The sequence below is a fragment of the Lithobates pipiens genome, unplaced genomic scaffold (genome assembly GCF_037356315.1).
Source record: "Lithobates pipiens isolate NorthernLeopardFrog02 unplaced genomic scaffold, aLitPip1_a1.2 Scaffold_16, whole genome shotgun sequence".
Classification (NCBI taxonomy): domain Eukaryota; kingdom Metazoa; phylum Chordata; class Amphibia; order Anura; family Ranidae; genus Lithobates; species Lithobates pipiens.
This window is the reverse complement of record NW_027507748.1, coordinates 322,897,228-322,915,870: the sequence shown is the minus strand read 5'-3', so window position 1 is coordinate 322,915,870 and position 18,643 is coordinate 322,897,228. Positions and strand designations below refer to the sequence as shown.

The window sequence follows — 18,643 nt, the reverse complement described above, 5'->3', positions numbered from 1 at the left end:
TACAAAATGTTTTGGTTAATTTCTCAAATTAACCAAAAACTGCCCCAAGGACAGTTACATTTGCAGAATGTCCTAAACCACCCCTTGTCCCAGGGAATAGTTGTTCACTAGACATGCTCAAATGATTCAATTCAAGCCTGTTCATGCTACCAAAGCCCGATAGGGGTATCCATCCTGTGGTGCTACAGAGAATACTTTCCAGTTTGTAGCACTGTTTTCTTTTAGCCTATCCTCTGCTTTGAGTATTCGCAAAGATCCTAACACCTTTTTTTTCCTGTTTTTTCTCAGAACTCTGCACATTAAGGTCACAGGTTATCTGGATAACTTTTTGAAGGACTCCTCTCTTTCAGCTGTCTGCAGAAGTCCACAGGACAATTCGGATGCTCTAAGATATTAGTTGGGTGGTTTTCTATAAATCTGCTTTCCAGCCCCCCCTCTTTGGAATACTTGGGTCTGGTTCTGGACACATCTCATGTCAAGGATTTTCCTTCTAGAGAACAAAACTGAGCTCACAGGTCAGAAACGTGCACAATGGGGGGTTCTCCATGAATTCTAGATCTCTTGGTAGTCTCCTGAGTCAAACTGTATGCAAGATCTCTCCACCACATCCTGTCAACCTGTAGCAAGCATGCTCCTTTTCTCAACCTACCCATGGTCCAGTCAAGCCGAGTTCCTAACTTGCTTTATTTCCAGCTCAGCTTTAGGCATAGTGAAGTCTTTCCTTCATTATCGCTGAAACCTGATAACAGATACTATTCTTTCAGGCTCAGGAGGTGTTTCTGTCCCTCATGGGAGATACTGCATGTAGTCATCCTGGCCTCCAGATGCAACACCAAGCTACCAAGGGGCAGGACCAACAACCCCCTAACTCTAATCAGATGCCTTTGATAATCCTGTGGTCTCAGGCTATGCTAATCTATGCCTTCTCACAATGCAAATCCTATCTGGTCTTCTGCACCAGGTAGAGCAAGAGAAAAATCCAGTATTTCTTATTGCACTATAGTGGCCTAGAAAAATCTGGTATGTCTCTCACATTATGCCTTTTGGCCTCTTAAAAGGACAGAACTGCTGTCTCAGGGTCCCCGGTTTCATTCTCTTTCCCAATCTCTGGCTTTAACAGCATGGCTGTTGAAGCCTAAGGCTGGCCATAGACAGTACAAATTTCTTTCCTGCAACCATAGATTGCAGGAGAGAAATGTTGCATGATCAACAGACAGTGTTGGCAGGGGAATCCCTCCTACTACACAATTGTCTTCACCCAGCAGGGGGTAGGCTGGGCAAGCTGCCCCCGCTGGGAGAAGACTGTGATGATCGCTAGCGGCTATAATGGTGGAATCCAGCAGGCTGGTTGTACCCAAGTTGGTCAAGAGATAGATCACCTTGGTACATTCAGCCCGCCCATTAACTGTTCAAATCTTGGCTGGTTAAGGGGTTAATCTGCTGCATTGTGTAAAAAGGCAGTTTGATCCTGTATGCACAGATCCTTTTTTTCCACTGACTCCAGAACATGTCCAGATAAGACAGAGCCTTTGGAGTCAGGGTGCACATGCTCAGTTTGTGTATAGCTAGAGTTTTTTTTTTTTTCTTTTTTTGCATGTGATCTGCACAAGGCCAGTGAGCACTGTCCAGACAGTGGGTCAGGACCGTGCAGTATGAAAACTCCTCCTACAAGCTTCACCAGGAATTGATAGAAATCATAAGACTGCTATATATATACTGCTGAGAAAAGGTATTTAGCAGTTTATATTTACTAAAATAATTGCATTTCCATGTTCTATGTACTGTGGGAGACCAGATATAGTGAATGCATGCTCATGGGTTTAGTAATACTTTGAGTCCGATTTGAGTCTGTCATTCCTACCTTGTTAAAAACAAGAAAAGCCACTTCCAAAGATCTACTATCGTACCTGAAAATCTTCCTTTTTCTGGTGTGAACACATGCACTTTAGTCCCAAAGATTATGATGTGGATGATGTGAGAACTAATGGGTTTTGAAAGATATTGTTGAGCTGGAAAAAAAAAGCATGGAAAAAAAACTCCTAAAATGCTTCACCTTTACTCTTCTTTGTCAAAACCTTTATTCAAGATGTATTTTGCATCAAGCCCCCATTTCACCCTTTGCTTCCTTGGGATCTGGTTCTCTCTACTCTGCAGAAGTCATCTAATCATTTCAGGGATTTCCCTTTAGATCTTGGATGACTTCTCTTCCAAAGTGGACTTTGGGTCGTTATCAAGTCTGACTTGTCTGAGTGAGGCTTTTGTGAATGAGTTGTTCCTCGTTCTTTGTAGGAGGGCTGAACCTTGAGGATGAGTTTTAACGGGATGGGTGTTTTTTTGGTCCTAGACTGACTCTTGTTGGACCCCCAGAGGAGTTTGTTGAAGTTTTGAAAAGATGGGAGTGCAACACCAGCTTGTGCAGACTTTTTAAAAGATTTTTTTTAAACAGCCAACGCATTTGGGGGGCTCAGCACTACCTCTTCATCAGGGCTAAAAACAGGATGATGCAGGCAGTTGTATAGGAAAGGCAATGCACCCAAGACTTTCCTTTCTTGCTAAGGTGGTTAAGTCTTTCACCTCAATGAAGCCCTAGTCCTACCACCCTTATGCTCTAGAAATCGCTCTCTGTTGTCTAGACATAGTTGGAGCCATAATAGTCGACCTAAAAGCAACCACTTCGGTCAGACTGATTACCTATTTCTTGCCCTCAGGACCTCACAAGGGACCGTCTGCTTCCAAATCCGTGAATCGGAGTAAGACATCTGATCGCTAGAGCTTCCTCTTCGTTTTTTTTTATTTTTTATAAATTATCAAGTTTCATGTGCTTTAATATTTTAAATGAAGAATTGTGGAATGTCATTGTACCTGACTAAAAAAGCTGTATTTTTAGACTTGACCAGAAAACAGCAGACTTTTTGTAATTGTAATTAGGAACTCCCTATCTGTCTCTCCTCACAGAACAGGGATTTGTGTGTTTTTCACACACACAAATGTGTGCCCGTGCCCCTATTCTGCCTCTCGTGCCCGGCGGTCATCGCGACCATCTGCCACGAGCATCGTAATCCCCGCAGGGCAGCAGCCACGTGCACCTGCTATCCCACTTAAAGGAGCTGATTTATGGCTATGGCGGCTCGCAGGATCGTGTCAACCTTCTGCAGTATGACGGTGGCTGGTCGGCAAGTGGTTAAAGAACTTCTATTCACGTGCACTTGTGTAACATTGTCCAACAACACACACATCCTTTTTCATGTCTGCACCTGTTTATGTAACATGTGGTATTGATTATGACAAGAAGGTGGTGAATATGTATGATAAATGGCACTTTTGATTTGTGGCACAGTTCAACCAAGAGTTGATTCTATTAGAGCAATATACTTTTTATTTTTTATAACCATCACCGCAACCGCTGCATTGGTTGGAAATGGAACCAATTATACAGATTCAATTTTTGCGTGCACTCCTTACCTGTGTTTTTTCTCCTAGCTGAAGTAAAAAGAGTGGGGGACACACTCCTTGGAATGGCAACCCAGTGTGTGCAAGTAAAAAATGTGGTGAAGACTTCTCCTCAGACACTCTCCAATTTATGTTTGAAGATCAATGCTAAGCTGGGAGGCATAAATAACGTGCTAGTTCCGCATCAAAGGTAAGACAGCTCTATTTGTCACCTGTAAAACAATAAAGCATTTAGGGGTAAAGACCTGAACTCACTCTTTGCTGGTTTTCTAGCCAAAAGCCACAACTTTCCACTGAAACTGGCACAGTTATGTCACATTATTCAGCCAGACATGTGATTTTGTATTAAAAGACCCTGCTGATCTGTATGTAGTGCTTAGCCTGGAATGTGAGCTTTTGTGAGCTAGGCTCTTCATTGTGGTGCTTTCCAGACTTTATTGCATTGTTGGCTAGCTGCCAAGTGCTTTAAAGAGGAAGTAAACCCTGATGGGTTTACTTCCTCTTTCATTCCCTGCAAAGGCAAAGCATAATGGACTACTATGCATCGCATAGTAGCCCATTATGTGTCACTTACCTGACACAGGAGCCAGCGATGTCACCGCTGTCCCCTGTAGTCCGGCGCATCCATCTTTTCGGTGGGGTCTCGCAGCTCCGCCGCTGTCATTCGGCGGAGCCGCGATTTACGTCACTCCCATGCTTGTGCACGGGAGCCGACACGTTGTTGGAAATGCCGCGCTCAGTCTGCCTGCGCGCCGCTGTCTACGGCGCTTGCGCCTTAGACAGCGGTGCCTGTCTTCGGGCAAATATCTCCTAAACCGTATAGGTTTAGGAGATATTTCTTGGACCAACAGGTAAGCCTTAATCTAGGCTTACCTGTAGGTCAAAGTGGTTTGTAAGGATTTACAACCACTTTAAAGGTCTAGAGTTGTGGTGCCAGTTTACCATCATTTATGCTGGAAGAAGCAAGGCATCATTCCACTGTCACATCTGCTCTTGAAACACCTTATGTGTCTCTTGTTTATGGTCTATTCCCACTGTCTGCTTACAGTGACTTGGTCACCTCTGGCTGCCTGAGAATCGCATAAGCACTAGCTGCTTGGGTTTGTGAGTACTTGAAGAACATGTCTTCACTAAGACAGAACGTTGGTAATTTTTCCTTTTTAAGAGTTTAAAAATTGGTGGTCTTAACGTCCATAGTTCAGCCAGTGATCCACCTTAGTGGGTAGACCACCTAGTGGGTGGATGGTGTGCTCACTTTGTGTGCTTAATGTATTTCACAAACTGAACACACTGCTAAAATATTCATTTTGTTAAACTGGTGTGGCTCTTTCCACACTGTTAGAGCAAATGTCTGGAGCCTTGTACATTAGTTGTAATGGCGTGCTAGAATATTAACTTGTTTTATACTGATGTCTGTAGAAATGTACAGGGTACTTTGGCTATGTGCCTGGTGAGCCTTCCATATGAAGGTGTGCTCCACTTCCACAAGTGGAAAACTGTTTGCACATCCAACAGGGTTCCTTGGGTATCTTGCCACCATGGCTTTCAGATGCTTTGGTCACCCCCTGTAGCTCACAGGCCAAGCCCTTGTGTCTGACATCTCATTTAGCTGCCCATCGCCACTTTTTTTCTGGGGTTTCTGCACAGAGCAGTGCATTTTCACAGGTCTGTCTGGGTTCCTTACACACTGGGGCACCTTGCTCTTAACCACTTGCCGCCCGCCCTATAGGCAATTGACGGCGGCAAAGTGGTTTCATAATCCTGACCGGACGTCATATGACGTGATCAGGATTATGAGCCGCTGCGCGCCCCCGGGGGCGCGCATCGCGGCGATCGTTGTTGCGGGGTGTCAGTCTGACACCCGGCAACTACGATCTCGGTAAAGAGTCTCCAACGGAGACTCTTTACCATGTGATCAGCCGTGTCCAATCACGGCTGATCACAGTGTAAATGGGAAGAGCCGGTGCTCGGCTTTCCCTCACTCGCGTCTGTAAGACGAGAGTAGAGGAGAGCCGATTGGCTGCTCCTCTGACAGGGGGGGTCTGTGCTGATCGATTATCAGCACAGCCCCCCCGAGGATGCCCACACTGGACCACCAGGGACGCCACCAGACCACCAGGGAAAAGGTAATAAAGGTCATAATCCTCCCTAGACCACCAGGGATGCCAGTCAGCACAATGGGTGCCAATCAGTGCCCATAATGGATGCCAATCAGTGCCCACAATGGGCATCACTGATTGGCATGCATTATTGTTTGGCACTGATTGGCATCCATTACTATAGTATAACACCGATGCCGCCTATGAGTGCCCACCTGTGCCGCCTATGAGTGCCCACCTGTGCCGCCTATGAGTGCCCACCTGTGCCGCCTATGAGTGCCCACCTGTGCCGCCTATGAGTGCCCACCTGTGCCGCCTATGAGTGCCCACCTGTGCCGCCTATGAGTGCCCACCTGTGCCGCCTATCCATGCCCACCTGTGCCGCCTATCCATGCCCACCTGTGCCGCCTATCCATGCCCACCTGTGCCGCCTATCCATGCCCATCCGTGCCGCCCATCCGTGCCACCTATCAGTGTCCGTCCGTGTCGCCTATCAGTGCCACTTCATTGGTGCCACATTGGTGCCCATCAGTGCCACCTTATCAGTGCCCATCAGTGTAGCCCCATCAGTGCCATCAGTGAAGGAGAAAACATACTTATTTACAAAGTTTTGAAACTGAAACAAAAAAAAACATTTTTTTTTTCAAAATTTTCGGTATTTATTTATTTGTAGCGCAAAAAATAAAAACCGTAGAGGTGATCAAATACCACCAAAAGCTCTATTTGTGGGAAAAAAATTATAAAAATTTCATTTGGGTACAGTGCAGCATGACCGCGCAATTGTCATTCAAAGTGCGACAGCGCTGAAAGCTCAAAATTGGTCTGGGCAGGAAGGTGTTTAAGTGCCTGGCATTGAAGTGGTTAATACTAGTAGAAATTTGTCCTTGAGAGCAGTACTATGCATTGATTTGCACTTAGGCTTTCTAGCGTTTCCTATCCTCCTCCGTTTCTGTGGGACTCAGTTGGCTGCCTTCTCCTGAAGGAATCTCCTGACATACAGAATGAACGTACTCTTATATTTTTCCTTTTAATTTAGTCATTTTCAGCCTCCCCTTTTATGTTCGTGAGCCTGGGTTTTGAAAAAACATCCAAATGGTCTCTGGGTGAATATTTACTGGCATTGCCTTACTATTTGGAATGAATGGGGAGGTATAGGCAGATAGAGGCTTGTTCATCCTTGCATTTCTTCTGATGGCTTTCGCCCACAGCACTCTACATAAACTGCCTTTCTCATGACTCACTAACTGATAAAACCAATGGTCACTACACCTTATTCATACTATTAGACCTTTCTACTGACTTTGCACTTCAGCAAACGCTCAAAATAGTTAATCTTTCATCTGCAAGACTCTGCTTATTCCTGCTTCACCTCCCATGTATGAGTTGTAGGAGCATATAATTCCACCCCCCCCCTCCACAGAAGTCCCCCAAGGCTGTGTCCTCAAACGCCACCTACTCTCATTTAAACGTATTTCCTTGGTCAGTTAAGTGGCTCCCATGGCTTCCGGTACTATCTATATGCTGATGCCATGCAAATCTGCCTCTAGTTTTCAGCTCATCCCCTGAGTCCCACCATGCTCTCTAAAACTCCAAAAGTGAGCTGATGTTTTCTCCCCCTTTTCCTTTATATTTTCTATTGAGATCAATAGCGCAACTGTAGGTCCCTCCCCCTCGTGCCAGGGGCTAGTTGTATTCCTGGACTCTGACCTCTCCTTTTGGCCCACATTCAATCATTGTTTAAATCTTGTTCCCTTTCCAAAATATGCCCTTTTTAACAAATTACCTCCCCATGATACTTAAGTCTTCCCTTGTTATCACTAGTCTTTTGACTATTGCAATTTGTTGGCCTAACCTCCTTTCAGTCTATCGTGAATGCTGTTGCCAGACTCCTTCAACTCACCAACCAATCCATGTCTGCTATCCCTCTGATACCCTGCTACTCGCCCAACAAATACAATTCAAAATGCTAACCTACAAAGCCATCCCACAACTCTTCACTGAGCTACAGCACCAAACTTATCTCAAGATATCATCCAAATGTAATTTTCGCTCCTACCAAGATCTCCTGCTTTCCAGCACCCTTTTCACCTCATTGTCCCATGCGCACCTCCAGGACTTCATAGCTGAACTTTTTTCTCAAACAACAAACAGTTACCTGTTTGTAACAATAGCCCCTCCATTTTAGATTGTAAGCTTTCACCAGAAGGGCCTTTTATTTCCCTCTTATCTTGCTTTTTGTTCTAATTGTAAGATTCCCTTTTTTACATTTTGAACGCACCGTATGTATGTGTGTGTGTGTATGTATGTATAGATATATATAGATATAGATATAGAGAGAGAGATCTCTATCTATCCTGTTTAATGTCTTGTACACCTGTCTGGGTTGCAGACCCTGCCCTTCCCTACCTACCCGTTTGTGGGTGTGTCTATTCACGTTCTCTACCTCTTCAATCAGTCTTACTTTGATTTAGATTTTTTGGGCTATTGAGATCATGCTATGTGGTCTCACATTATGTCTGACCCGGCATCCGCTGCTCTTATCCAACCTACTGTCCTTGAATCCTGAAAGTTAAAGCGGGATTCCACCCTGAAGTGGAACCCCCGCTGATCGGATCCCTCCCCCCCTCCGGTGTCACAATTGACACCTTTCAGGGGGAAGGGGGGTGGAGATACCTGTCAAAGACTTCTAAATGGAAAGTCTACTCCATTTCCTGCCCTGCCGCGCTGCCTGCTGGGACACACACGGGTCCCAGTGACAGCGCGGAGATTTCCTAATGCGCGGCGCGGCTCGCGCATGCGCAGTAGGGAACCAGGAAGTGAAGCCGATTCGCTTCACTTCCTGATTCCCTCACCTAGAATGGTGACTACAGCAGCCGAGAGCCAAGCGATTGATTGGCCTCGGCTGCTGGCATCGCTGGAACCCGGGACAGGTGAGTGTCCATTTATTAAAAGTCAGCAGCTGTAGTATTATAGCTGCTGGCTTTTAATATTTATTTTTTTTGGTGGAATCCCTCTTTAAGTTAGGACTGAGGTTTGGGCCTTCTCATGTAGTCTGATTGTTCATTTCCGATTAGCCTTTTTTTTTTCTATTTTTTTTTTGGGGGGGTTTTTTCTTCGTTTCAATGGATTTCTCTTCAGGCACCTGTTACCAGAATTCTTTTTTCTGTTGATCAAACCTGATTGCTGGTCTAATTTCTCACAATCCGGTCCTTGTTCCACCTGTTTTGGTGGATTGCTGGTTGACAACTTTGCCCCAGCTCAGTATTTCTTAGGTAGTGCCCTTCCACTTGGCAGTGGCATTGTTTTAGGTCTGGAGCACTATATTAATCCTATGTGGTCTCCCCTTGGTGGTTGAAGTTTTCTGGACTTGCTAGGGTTCCTGATAGTTTAGGTTGGTCAGTGGTTCCACCTCTCAGTTGCACTTTTGTATGTTCCAACAGTTTCCTGTATCCCCCAATGGGCGATGTAGAAATTAAGATTTACTGTAAAATCTAGGGCTGCAATTAACGATTATTTTCATAATTTATTAGTTGGCCTATTATTATTTCGATTGATCGGTTAATAACCTTTAAAAAAAAAAAAAAGTGGGTGAAAATGAAATGAAATCAATTTGAAACACAGTGATGGGAAAATTTGGAAATAGAAAACTTCTTAGTCAAAAGAATTTTCAGACGGTGTATATGGTTTTCGTTCAGAAATTACATGTTAAAAACAAGTGAAAATTTCAAACAAAATTCTTTCAGCGAATGTACAAAGATTTTTTGCCTGAATATTCTCATCTGAAAATTGATCCATGTGGCCAGCATAAGGCTCGGTACACACCTGCGCAGTTTGCTTTTGATCTGTTTCTGCAGTGCTTTTTGCTATGTGTTTTGATGTGCGTTTTTTTTTTTTTTTTGCTCACGTGATTTTACTGCAATTTGCATTTTTGCCTTTTTATGGGCAGATTAAAAAACACAAATTGCTGCAAAAAAGCATTAAATGCTTTTCTGCAGCTTCTCTATTGAAGTATATTGAACCAATAAAGAACCATTTTGCGTTTAAAAGTCCCTGACCCTTTCAGATGTGAACCTGTCCCATAGGAAACCATGTAAATGAACTGTAGAGCATTTCTGCAAAAAGCACCAACACATAGATGTGAACCAGGTCTAAGACGTTTACTAACATAATGGGGTTAAAAAAAAACTAAAATTAGCCCTTTATAGTAGAAAAAAGCAGATAATCACTACTGTAAGGGGTTATTTTTTTTACTGTAGAACAGTGAGTAATATTTACAGTAGCGATTATTTGCTCTTTGTACTATAAAGGGCTCATTTTAGTTTTAACCCCATTATGTTACTGGCCGATTAATCAATTATGAAAATAATAATCGATTAATTTCTTAATCTATTAGTTGTCGATTAATCGATTAGTTGTTTCAGCCCTAGTAAAATCTTAAGAGTACATTGAGGCACGCAGGACCCATAATTTGTTTTTTGCTGGCCCCCTCTGTATTTTTTTTCTCCCAAAGCTAAGGCAATCTGGGTTTTGTAATACAAGAGCTAGCTTTTAACTTTCCTGTTGCTAGTGTCCCAGCCTCCGGTAGCTGGCAGTAAAACCAGCTCCTGAATTCTTATTAAGATGAATACAAACATCTTGCTTTTAAGGATTTGGCAGTGGCAGCCTCCTAACTTCTGTAATGACAGGCTTATTTTTAAAGTCAGCTGGAAGGAACTTTTAAAGTGGAGTTCCACCCAAAAATGGAACTTGCGCTATAAGGGAAGGTGACCCTCTGACATGCCACATTTGGCATGTAATTTTTTTTGGGGGGGCGGAAATCCGTCGGAAGTTCACCTCTCCCCCCCTCTTGGCAATCCTCTGGGACACATCACAGGTCCCAGATGATTGCCCGGCCAGTCACAGCGTGCAGTGCATGCCTGGCTGTGAAGCCACAGCCGGGTGCCAGCAGTGAACATGCCGGTGCCGCAGAGAGGAGGGGGGAGACAATTGGGCCTGTGTTCCCCTGCATCGCTGAAACCTGGGACATGTAAGTGTCTGATTATTAAGTCAGCAGTGTCCGATTAAGTCAGCAGCTGCAGTATTTGTAGCTGCTGAGTTTTAAATTATTATTTTTTTTTCTTTGGCAGAACTCTGCTTTAAGTATATTGTGAAGTCATGCTCTATCCACCACCAACCTAACGAGTACAACTTATTTAAACCTCAGTCAAATAGTGCGTTTTGTAAGCGTATTGTCTAGCAATGGTTAATTGGGCTTGAAATAGTTTATAACATAGGTTGTATCTTTTCATTTTAGGCCTTCTGTTTTCCAGCAGCCAGTGATATTTCTGGGGGCAGATGTAACCCATCCCCCTGCTGGTGATGGCAAGAAACCTTCTATTGCAGCTGTCGTGGGCAGTATGGATGGCCATCCCAGTCGTTACTGTGCTACAGTGCGTGTTCAGACTTCTCGTCAGGAGACCACCCAGGAGCTGCTGTACAGTCAAGAAGTCATTCAGGATCTTAGCAACATGGTGCGTGAGCTTCTCATTCAGTTCTACAAGTCTACTCGTTTCAAACCAACCCGCATAATCTACTACAGGGGTGGTGTATCTGAAGGCCAGATGAAACAGGTGAGTAAAGGGTTTTTATATACCTGATTTGCAGCTCATCCAGTCCTATATCATGCTTTTGGGTTAACACATCTTCGCATTTTGAATCCTTATCCACACGCCGACTGCCCACAGTACATTTATGTCATGACTTTGACATTAGATACCGTTGTTATGGCAGCAGCTAGCTGCCATAACCTCAGTATTTTGCTCTGTGTAGGCGATTCAGTGTCAAAAGTCCCAGCGGCAAATTCGCTGCATGATCACTTTTAGAGGCAGCATGAGTGATGCCCCCCCCAAACCCTCTATGCCCTTGGAGGATTGGAGCGACCTCCAACATCACTTCCGGTTCTTGGGCTTAAAGAGATGATTTTTTTTTTCTTTTAACCACTTAAAGACTGCAGGGTTTTTTTTTTTTTTTTTTACTGGAAAATTACTTAGAACTCCCAAACAGTATATATATTTTTTTCTAACACCCTAGAGAATAGCATGGCAGTCGTTATACACAATACTTTGTCACACCGCATTTGCGCAGCGGTCTTACAAGCACGCTTTTTTGGGAAAAAAATACTTTTCTCTATCGTTCATTGACGGGCACAGCAGCTCTTCTAGACCTTAGGGTTATATCGCTCCTTTAGGAGAGGACTAGGCAGAAAGTTAAAAACAGCCAACACTTGCACAGTACCACCCAGGGGGCGGTCCTACTGGCTATAACCCCTCACACTGCATCCAGCAGCTTTTTATTACACTAGGCAGTTTTTTTCTGCCTAGTGTAGAAGGACCTGGCTCCCGGTGGGACCATTGGTCCTGGGAATTTATTTATTTTTTCAGCATTTTTGATTTCTGTGCTCTACAATCAACAGCCGGGCTGGGTGACAGGCTGGATAATATAGATCCCGGTAGTCTTCCCAGCCTGACCATCGAGAGTGAGCAGGCTCTAGCTACACGCTGGGTCGGCCACGACATGGCCCGTCTGGTCCAGGGGTGGCCGGTGAGCTATATGCACCGGGGTACACATGACTGGGTTACTGCTGTCTGTGTCAGTGTGTCGTGGCCGACAGCCACTCCGTACTGCTCGGGTGATGGGTCTGTCTGTAGAATGCGTTCAGCAGTCCCTGCAGGAGGGGTAGGTATGGTTCCACCTGTCTCAGCAGGATGGAGCAGCTGGGCATTCCCTGGGAGGTTGACTAGGGGGTCTCTAACTCTCCCTTTCTTCTCTCCCTGTCCCTTCCCTCCTCTCCATGCTGTGGACCGCTGTGCGACTGGGCACATGAGGGTACGGTCATGTACCTGGCCGGGGGTCCTGGGGGGGGCCCTCTGGGTCCTGGCATGGGGGCTGCAATGGGTGTTGGGGGTCCGATCGTCCTTGTGGGGAGGCCGCCGCACGCTCTGTAGCCATTTTTTTTGTAGCCACAGCCAGTTTTTTGCTTTCAGCCATTTTCTAGTAGTTCGGCGGCCATTTTCTTGCCACCCTCAGATGTTTTTGCTGAGGCTGTCGGCAGCCATTTTCTAGTAGCCTCAGGTAGTTTTGCCTCTAGTGCTGGCTGCTTGGTTCCTTCTAGAACAGCACGCTTTCCACACACACCTTGTGGATGACACAGGGGAGAGCGGACAGCAGTAGCACAGCGCAGTACCTGGGTCCGGGTGGTGAATCCTGCGGGGGGGGGGGGGGGGCCTCAGTCTCTGCAGCTAGGATGGTTGAATTTTTTGTGTGACTTGCATTAGGTCCCTAAGTTGTGACAGGTGAGTGTAGGTCAGCATGGCATCAGAAGCTGGCGCTTCTTCCCCAGACATCCCTGTTGCAACTGGTTCCCCTGCACCAGCGGTGCCTATGAACACTCTGTCGGCAGTCCTTGGAGGCTTTTGTTGCCAGGGTGGAAGTTGGGTGCGGGCGCAAGGGGGTTAAAAAAAAATGCCCACCGTTTTCCGGGGACCGCTCTGATTCAGACTCGGGACCCGCTGTGACAGGCGGCCCTTGTTCTGCTGTATCAGAGGATGTGGATCAGGACCGTTTGGACAGTGAGGACGACTCCATGTCCGGGTCAGCGCAGGAAAAGGCGCTTGTAGGAGCACTTATTACAGCGGTACGGAATACTAAAAATGGAGGATACAGCGGGGGCATTTACAGAGGTATCGGTCCCTTTCGGGTCCCACAAGCCAGCCCGCATGGCTAAGGTGTTTCTTTACCCAACTTATTTTGAAGTTTATTTACAAGGAGTGGGGAAAACCGCAACGGGCATGGTGGTGTTTTACCCCTTTGAGGAGAGTCTCCTGAAGAAATGGACATCTCCTCCTCTGATTGTTGACCCCCCGGTATCCAGGTTAAACCAGGTGGACCTCCCTACTTTCTGATCAGGGGGTCTGTGAACTGGTTTGCTCAGGGTACAAGAGTTTTTCTTGTCCGCCAAACATATTTTTCCCTCCAACCTTCATCTTCTCCCTGCTTGTCGGGACGCCCTGTTTGGGGCAGTACAGAACCTGCTGCTGCGCGTGGTGATTGTACCTGTACCGACGCCGGAAAGGTTTCAGGGATTCTACTCCAATCTGTTTGTAGTCCCAAAGAAGGAAGGGGTCCGTCCGGTCCTGGACCTCTAGGCCCTCAACATCTTTGTGAAAGTACAAAGGTTCAGGATGGAATCGGTTCGCTCAGTGGTCGCTGCACTCCGTCAGGGGGATTTTCTGGCACCCCTGGACATCAAGGATGCATACTTGCATGTCCACATATGCATCAAGCATCAGGTTTCTGCGATTTGGGGTTGGGGACGAGCACTAACAATTTGTAGATCTCCCTTTTGGCCTGGTGTCAGCACCGAGAGTCTTTACCAAGGTGCTAGCCCCAATTTGGGCTTTGCTAAGGCAGCGAGGGATCACAATCGTGGGTTACCTGGATGACCTCTGTCTGAGGGCAGCTTCCGCCTCAGAATTAAGTGAGGATGTGGCAATTGCCATGCAAACTCTTCGCGAGTTTGGTTTGGGTACTGAACCTACAGAAGTTGGTGTTGGTGCCGACTCAATACCTGGAGTATCTGGGCCTGCTTCTGGACTCCTTGGAGGCGAGAGTCTTTCGCCCTTCGGACAAACTGCAGACTCTTCAAGCTGCGGTGAAGTTGTTGGTGTTCCGTAGGTGGTCGTCTGCCTTTTTTGCATGAGTCCCGGGTCTCATGGTAGCCACTTTCAAGGGGGTACCATATGCTCAATTCCACCCTCAAGTCTTGCAAAAGGAGATCCTGTCAAGATGGGACAAATCTCCGTTGTCCTTGGATTGTCAAATCGAGTGAGCCAGCTAGTCAGGGACTCCCTGATCTGGTGGCTTAGGTCGCCGGCTCTTCAGTCCGCTAAGTCGTTCCTTCCTCTTCATTGGACGTTGATCACAATGGACGCCAGCCTGACCGGTTGGGGGTGGAGTTTGGGGCGTACGGTCAGCCCAGGGTCGGTGGACCCAGGAAGAATACCACCGGCCGATCAACATGCTGGAATTTTGGGCAAACGGTGCCTCTCCACATGGTCAGAGGCTGCAGGGGCGTCCGGTCAGGATCCAGTCGAACAACACCCCGGCAGTGGTGTATGTCAACCATCAAGGAGGAACAAGGAGCTTGGCTGCAGCAATGGTGTATGGTGCATCCTGCGGTGTGCAGAGCGACGCATGCCGGCTCTGTTGGCTGTGTACATTCCGGGCGTAGAAAACAGGCAAGCGGACTACCTAAGTCAGTTGCTGGACCAAGGGGAATGGTCGCTACATCTGGAGGTATTTCAACTCCTTTGCCTAAGGTGGGGCATGCCGGATGTGGATCTCCTGGCTTCTTGACTCAATCGGAAGGTACAGAGGTTTGTAGCCAGGTCAAAAGATCCCTGGGCAGATGTGGCAGGCGCGTTGGTGGCTCCACGGTTTATTCTTTTCCCCCACTCCATCTTCTACCACATCTGCTTCGCAGAGTGGAGGCCGAGGGGATTCCGGTAATTCTGTTGCCCCAGATTGGCCTTGGTGTCCGTGGTATGCTGACATAGTACCACTCCCAACGTGAGAGCATCTTCTGTCGCAAGGTCCAATACTTCATCCTGCTTTAACGGCATGGCTGTTGAAAGCCAGGTGCTAAGGGACATGGGTCTGTCAGATTTGGTAATATCCACTATGTTGAGGGCACGGAAGTAATCTTCTCGGAAGAGTTATCATCGTACATGGAAGGCCTACATCTTCATGTGTGAGGAGATGGGGTGGCGCCCGCGTACATATTCAGTTTCCAGGATCCTGCTGTTTTTGCAGTGAGGAGGTGATCAGAAACTTGCATTAAGGGGCAGATATCCGATTTTTTTTTTTTTCTTCGTCCCTTGGCGACTCATTCATTGGTGAGTACGTTTGTTCAGGGGGTTCGACATGTGGCCCCTCTGATTTTGGCCACCGCTATCTCCATGGGATTTGAATCTGGTGCTCTTGGTGCTTCAGAAACCGCCATTTGAAAACATTAGTGAGATTCCCTTATTGACACTGTCAGAAAGTAGTCTTGTGGCCATTACGTATGCCAGGAGGGTTTCTGAGTTGGCATCCTGTCTTGCAAGTCTCCCTACTTAATCCTCCACAAGGATAAGGTGGTGTTGCGTGCGCAGCCTTCATTTCTTCCAAAGGTTGTTTAGACTTTTCATCTAAATGAGGAAATTGTGCTTCCGTCCTTATGTCCTCGGCCGTCACAATGTAAAGCCCCAAAGAGGTGGCTTTGCATTCCTTGGACGTGGTCCGTGCTCTGTGAATGTATCTGTCTGTTACTGCTCCTTTTAGGATGTCAGACTCTATGTTTGTATTGGTGGCTGGTCTGAGGAAGGGACTGGTGGTCTCATCGGCCACTACCTTTTGGTGGATCAGACAGATTGTAGTTCAGGCTTATGGATGGGCCTCCCTTTCCTGTCACGGCACATTCTACTTGGGCAATTGGTGCCTCTTGGGCTTTCCGACATCAGGCGAGGAGCTCTGGTTGTCATGGGTGGAGTTATTGTTTGCTGTTTCCACCCCTCGTTTCTTTGACACTACTTGGGGACGTCCCCAAGGTCAAGAATAGCTGCTGTGTCCATCAATGAACGATAGAGAAAATAGGATTTTTGTGCTCACCGTAAAATCCTTTTCTCTGAAGTTCATTGACGGACACAGCACCCACCCCTCCTGTTTGTACTGCTTTTGACAAACTGCGCTGCTGGATGCTTTGTGAGGGGTTTTAGCCAGTAGGACTGCCCCCTGGGTGGTACTGTGCAAGTGTTGCTGTTTTTAACACTTTCTGCCTAGTCCTCTCCTAAAGGGGCGATATAAACCTAAGGTCAAGAAGGGCTGCTTTGTCTGGCAATGAACTTCAGAGAAAAGGATTTTACGGTGAGTACAAAAATCCTATTTTTTTTTATTTAAAAAATAAGATAACCGTAAAGTTAGCCCAATTTTATTATTTATTTTTTTGTGAAAGATAATGTGACGCCGAGTAAATTGATACCCAACATGATGCTTCACAATTGCACCCGCTCATGGAACAACCTTTTACTCTTAAAAATCTCCATAGGTGACATTTAAAAAAATTCTACAGTTTGCATGTTTCGAGTTAGAGGAGGGCTAGGGCTAGAATTATTGCTCCCACTCTACCGATTGTGGCGATACCTAGCATGTGTGGTTTGAACAGTTTTCGGAGGCGATCGGGTCCTTCTCGTTGCTGGGTATGGAGACGAGTGCGGGGAAGACGGCCCCCACCCGTCTGTATACCATAGCGGAAGCGACATCAAAACGTCACTTCTGCCCATACTTCTTAAAGGCACATTTTTCTGTTTGTCATATTTTCAAATTACAATTTTTTTTTTTTTTTTGCATTTAAGTCCAATTAGGAGATGTGAGGACTTTTTGACCCCAGATCTCATATTTAAGAGTACCTGTCATGCTTTTTCTATTACAAGGGATGTTTACATTCTTTGTAATAGGAATAAAAGTGACCCAATTTTTATTTTTTTTTAAACAGTGAAGAACTAAATAAAATCAAGTAAAATAAAAAAGTATTTTTTTTTAAAGCGCACCGTCCCAACGAGCTCGCGTGCAGAAGCAAACGCATACAAAAACTGTGGTCAAACCACACATGTGAGGTATCGCTGTGATCATTAGAGCGAAAGCAATAATTCTAGCCCTAGACCTCCTCTGTAATGCAAAGCATGCAACCTGTCAAATTTTTTTAATCATCGCCTATGGAGATTTTTGAGGGTAAAAGGTTGTCGCAATTCCACAAGCGGGCGCAATTTTGAAGTGTAACATGTTGGGTATCCATTTACTCGGCGTAACATTATCTTTCACAATATAAAAAAATTGGATTAACTTTACTGTTTTATTTTTTTATTAAATGAATTTTTTTTCCAAAAAAGTGCACTTGTAAGACCGCTGCGCAAATATGGTGTGAAAATAAGTAATGCAATGACGGGCATTTTTTTTATCTAGGGTGTTAGAAAAAAAAATATTTATAATGTTTGGGGGTTCCAAGTAATTTTCTAGCAAAAAAACGGTTTTAAACATGTCAACACCTAAATTCCAAAACTAGGCTGGTCCTTAAGTGGTTAAGAGCTATGGGCGGAAATGACGTAGGTCCCGCTCACATATGAAAACGGTGTTCAAACCACACATGTGAGGTATCACTGCGAACATTGGAGTGAGAGCAATAATCCTGGACCTCCTCTGTAACTCAAAACATGTAACCAGTAAAGCATCGCCTATGGGGATTTAAGTACCGAAGTTTGGCTCCATTCTACGAGCATGTGCAATTTTGAAGCGTGAGATGTTCGCTATCTGTTTACTCTGCATAATTTCACCTTTCACATTATGCAAAAAAAATTGGCTAACTTTTTTTTTTTTAAATTTTTTAGAAAAAAATTTTTTTTCGAAAAATTGCTGCTCAAATACCGTGCAAGATGAGAAGTTGCAACAACCGCCATTGTATGCAGTGATGGTGAACATTGGCACTCCATATGTTTTGGAACTGCATTTCCCATGAGGCTCATCTACACTGCAGAGTGCATGAGCATCATGGTAAATGTAGTTCTAAAACATCTGGGTTGCCCAGGTTCGCAATCCCTGCTCTAGGGTCTTTGCTAAAACAAAACAAAAACATATGTAATGTTTGGGGTTTCTATGTAATTTTCAAGCAAAAAAATTATGAATTTTAAATGTAGGAGAGAAATGTCAGAATTGGCCTGGCTGGGAAGTGGTTAAACTTGTAAACAAAAAGTTCCAGAAAAGGCCTGGTCAACAAATGGTTATCCTTGGCCCCATTTTTAAAAACAAAAATTCAACAAAAGTTCTCAATCTCTCTCAAAATCTTGATTTGTAATATATATATATATATATATATATATATATATATATATATATATATATATATATATATATATATATATATATATATATATATATATATATATATATATATATATATATATATATATATAATATACCTAATTTTGAAACTAGCACGCAGAACAAATTTTCATGTGCCGTCTTAA

The 18,643-nt window shown here is 45.1% G+C and overlaps 1 protein-coding gene across 1 annotated transcript in view; it reads left to right on the top strand.

The window, feature by feature from the left end:
- Positions 1-18,643, top strand: part of LOC143982742 (protein argonaute-4) — a 145,082-nt gene that overhangs the window by 113,628 nt on the left and 12,811 nt on the right. Inside the window, exons 13-14 of the mRNA XM_077481722.1 lie at positions 3,481-3,640; positions 10,843-11,158. Of these exons, the coding sequence (XP_077337848.1) occupies positions 3,481-3,640; positions 10,843-11,158 (476 nt within the window). The remainder of the gene's footprint in view (positions 1-3,480; positions 3,641-10,842; positions 11,159-18,643) is intronic.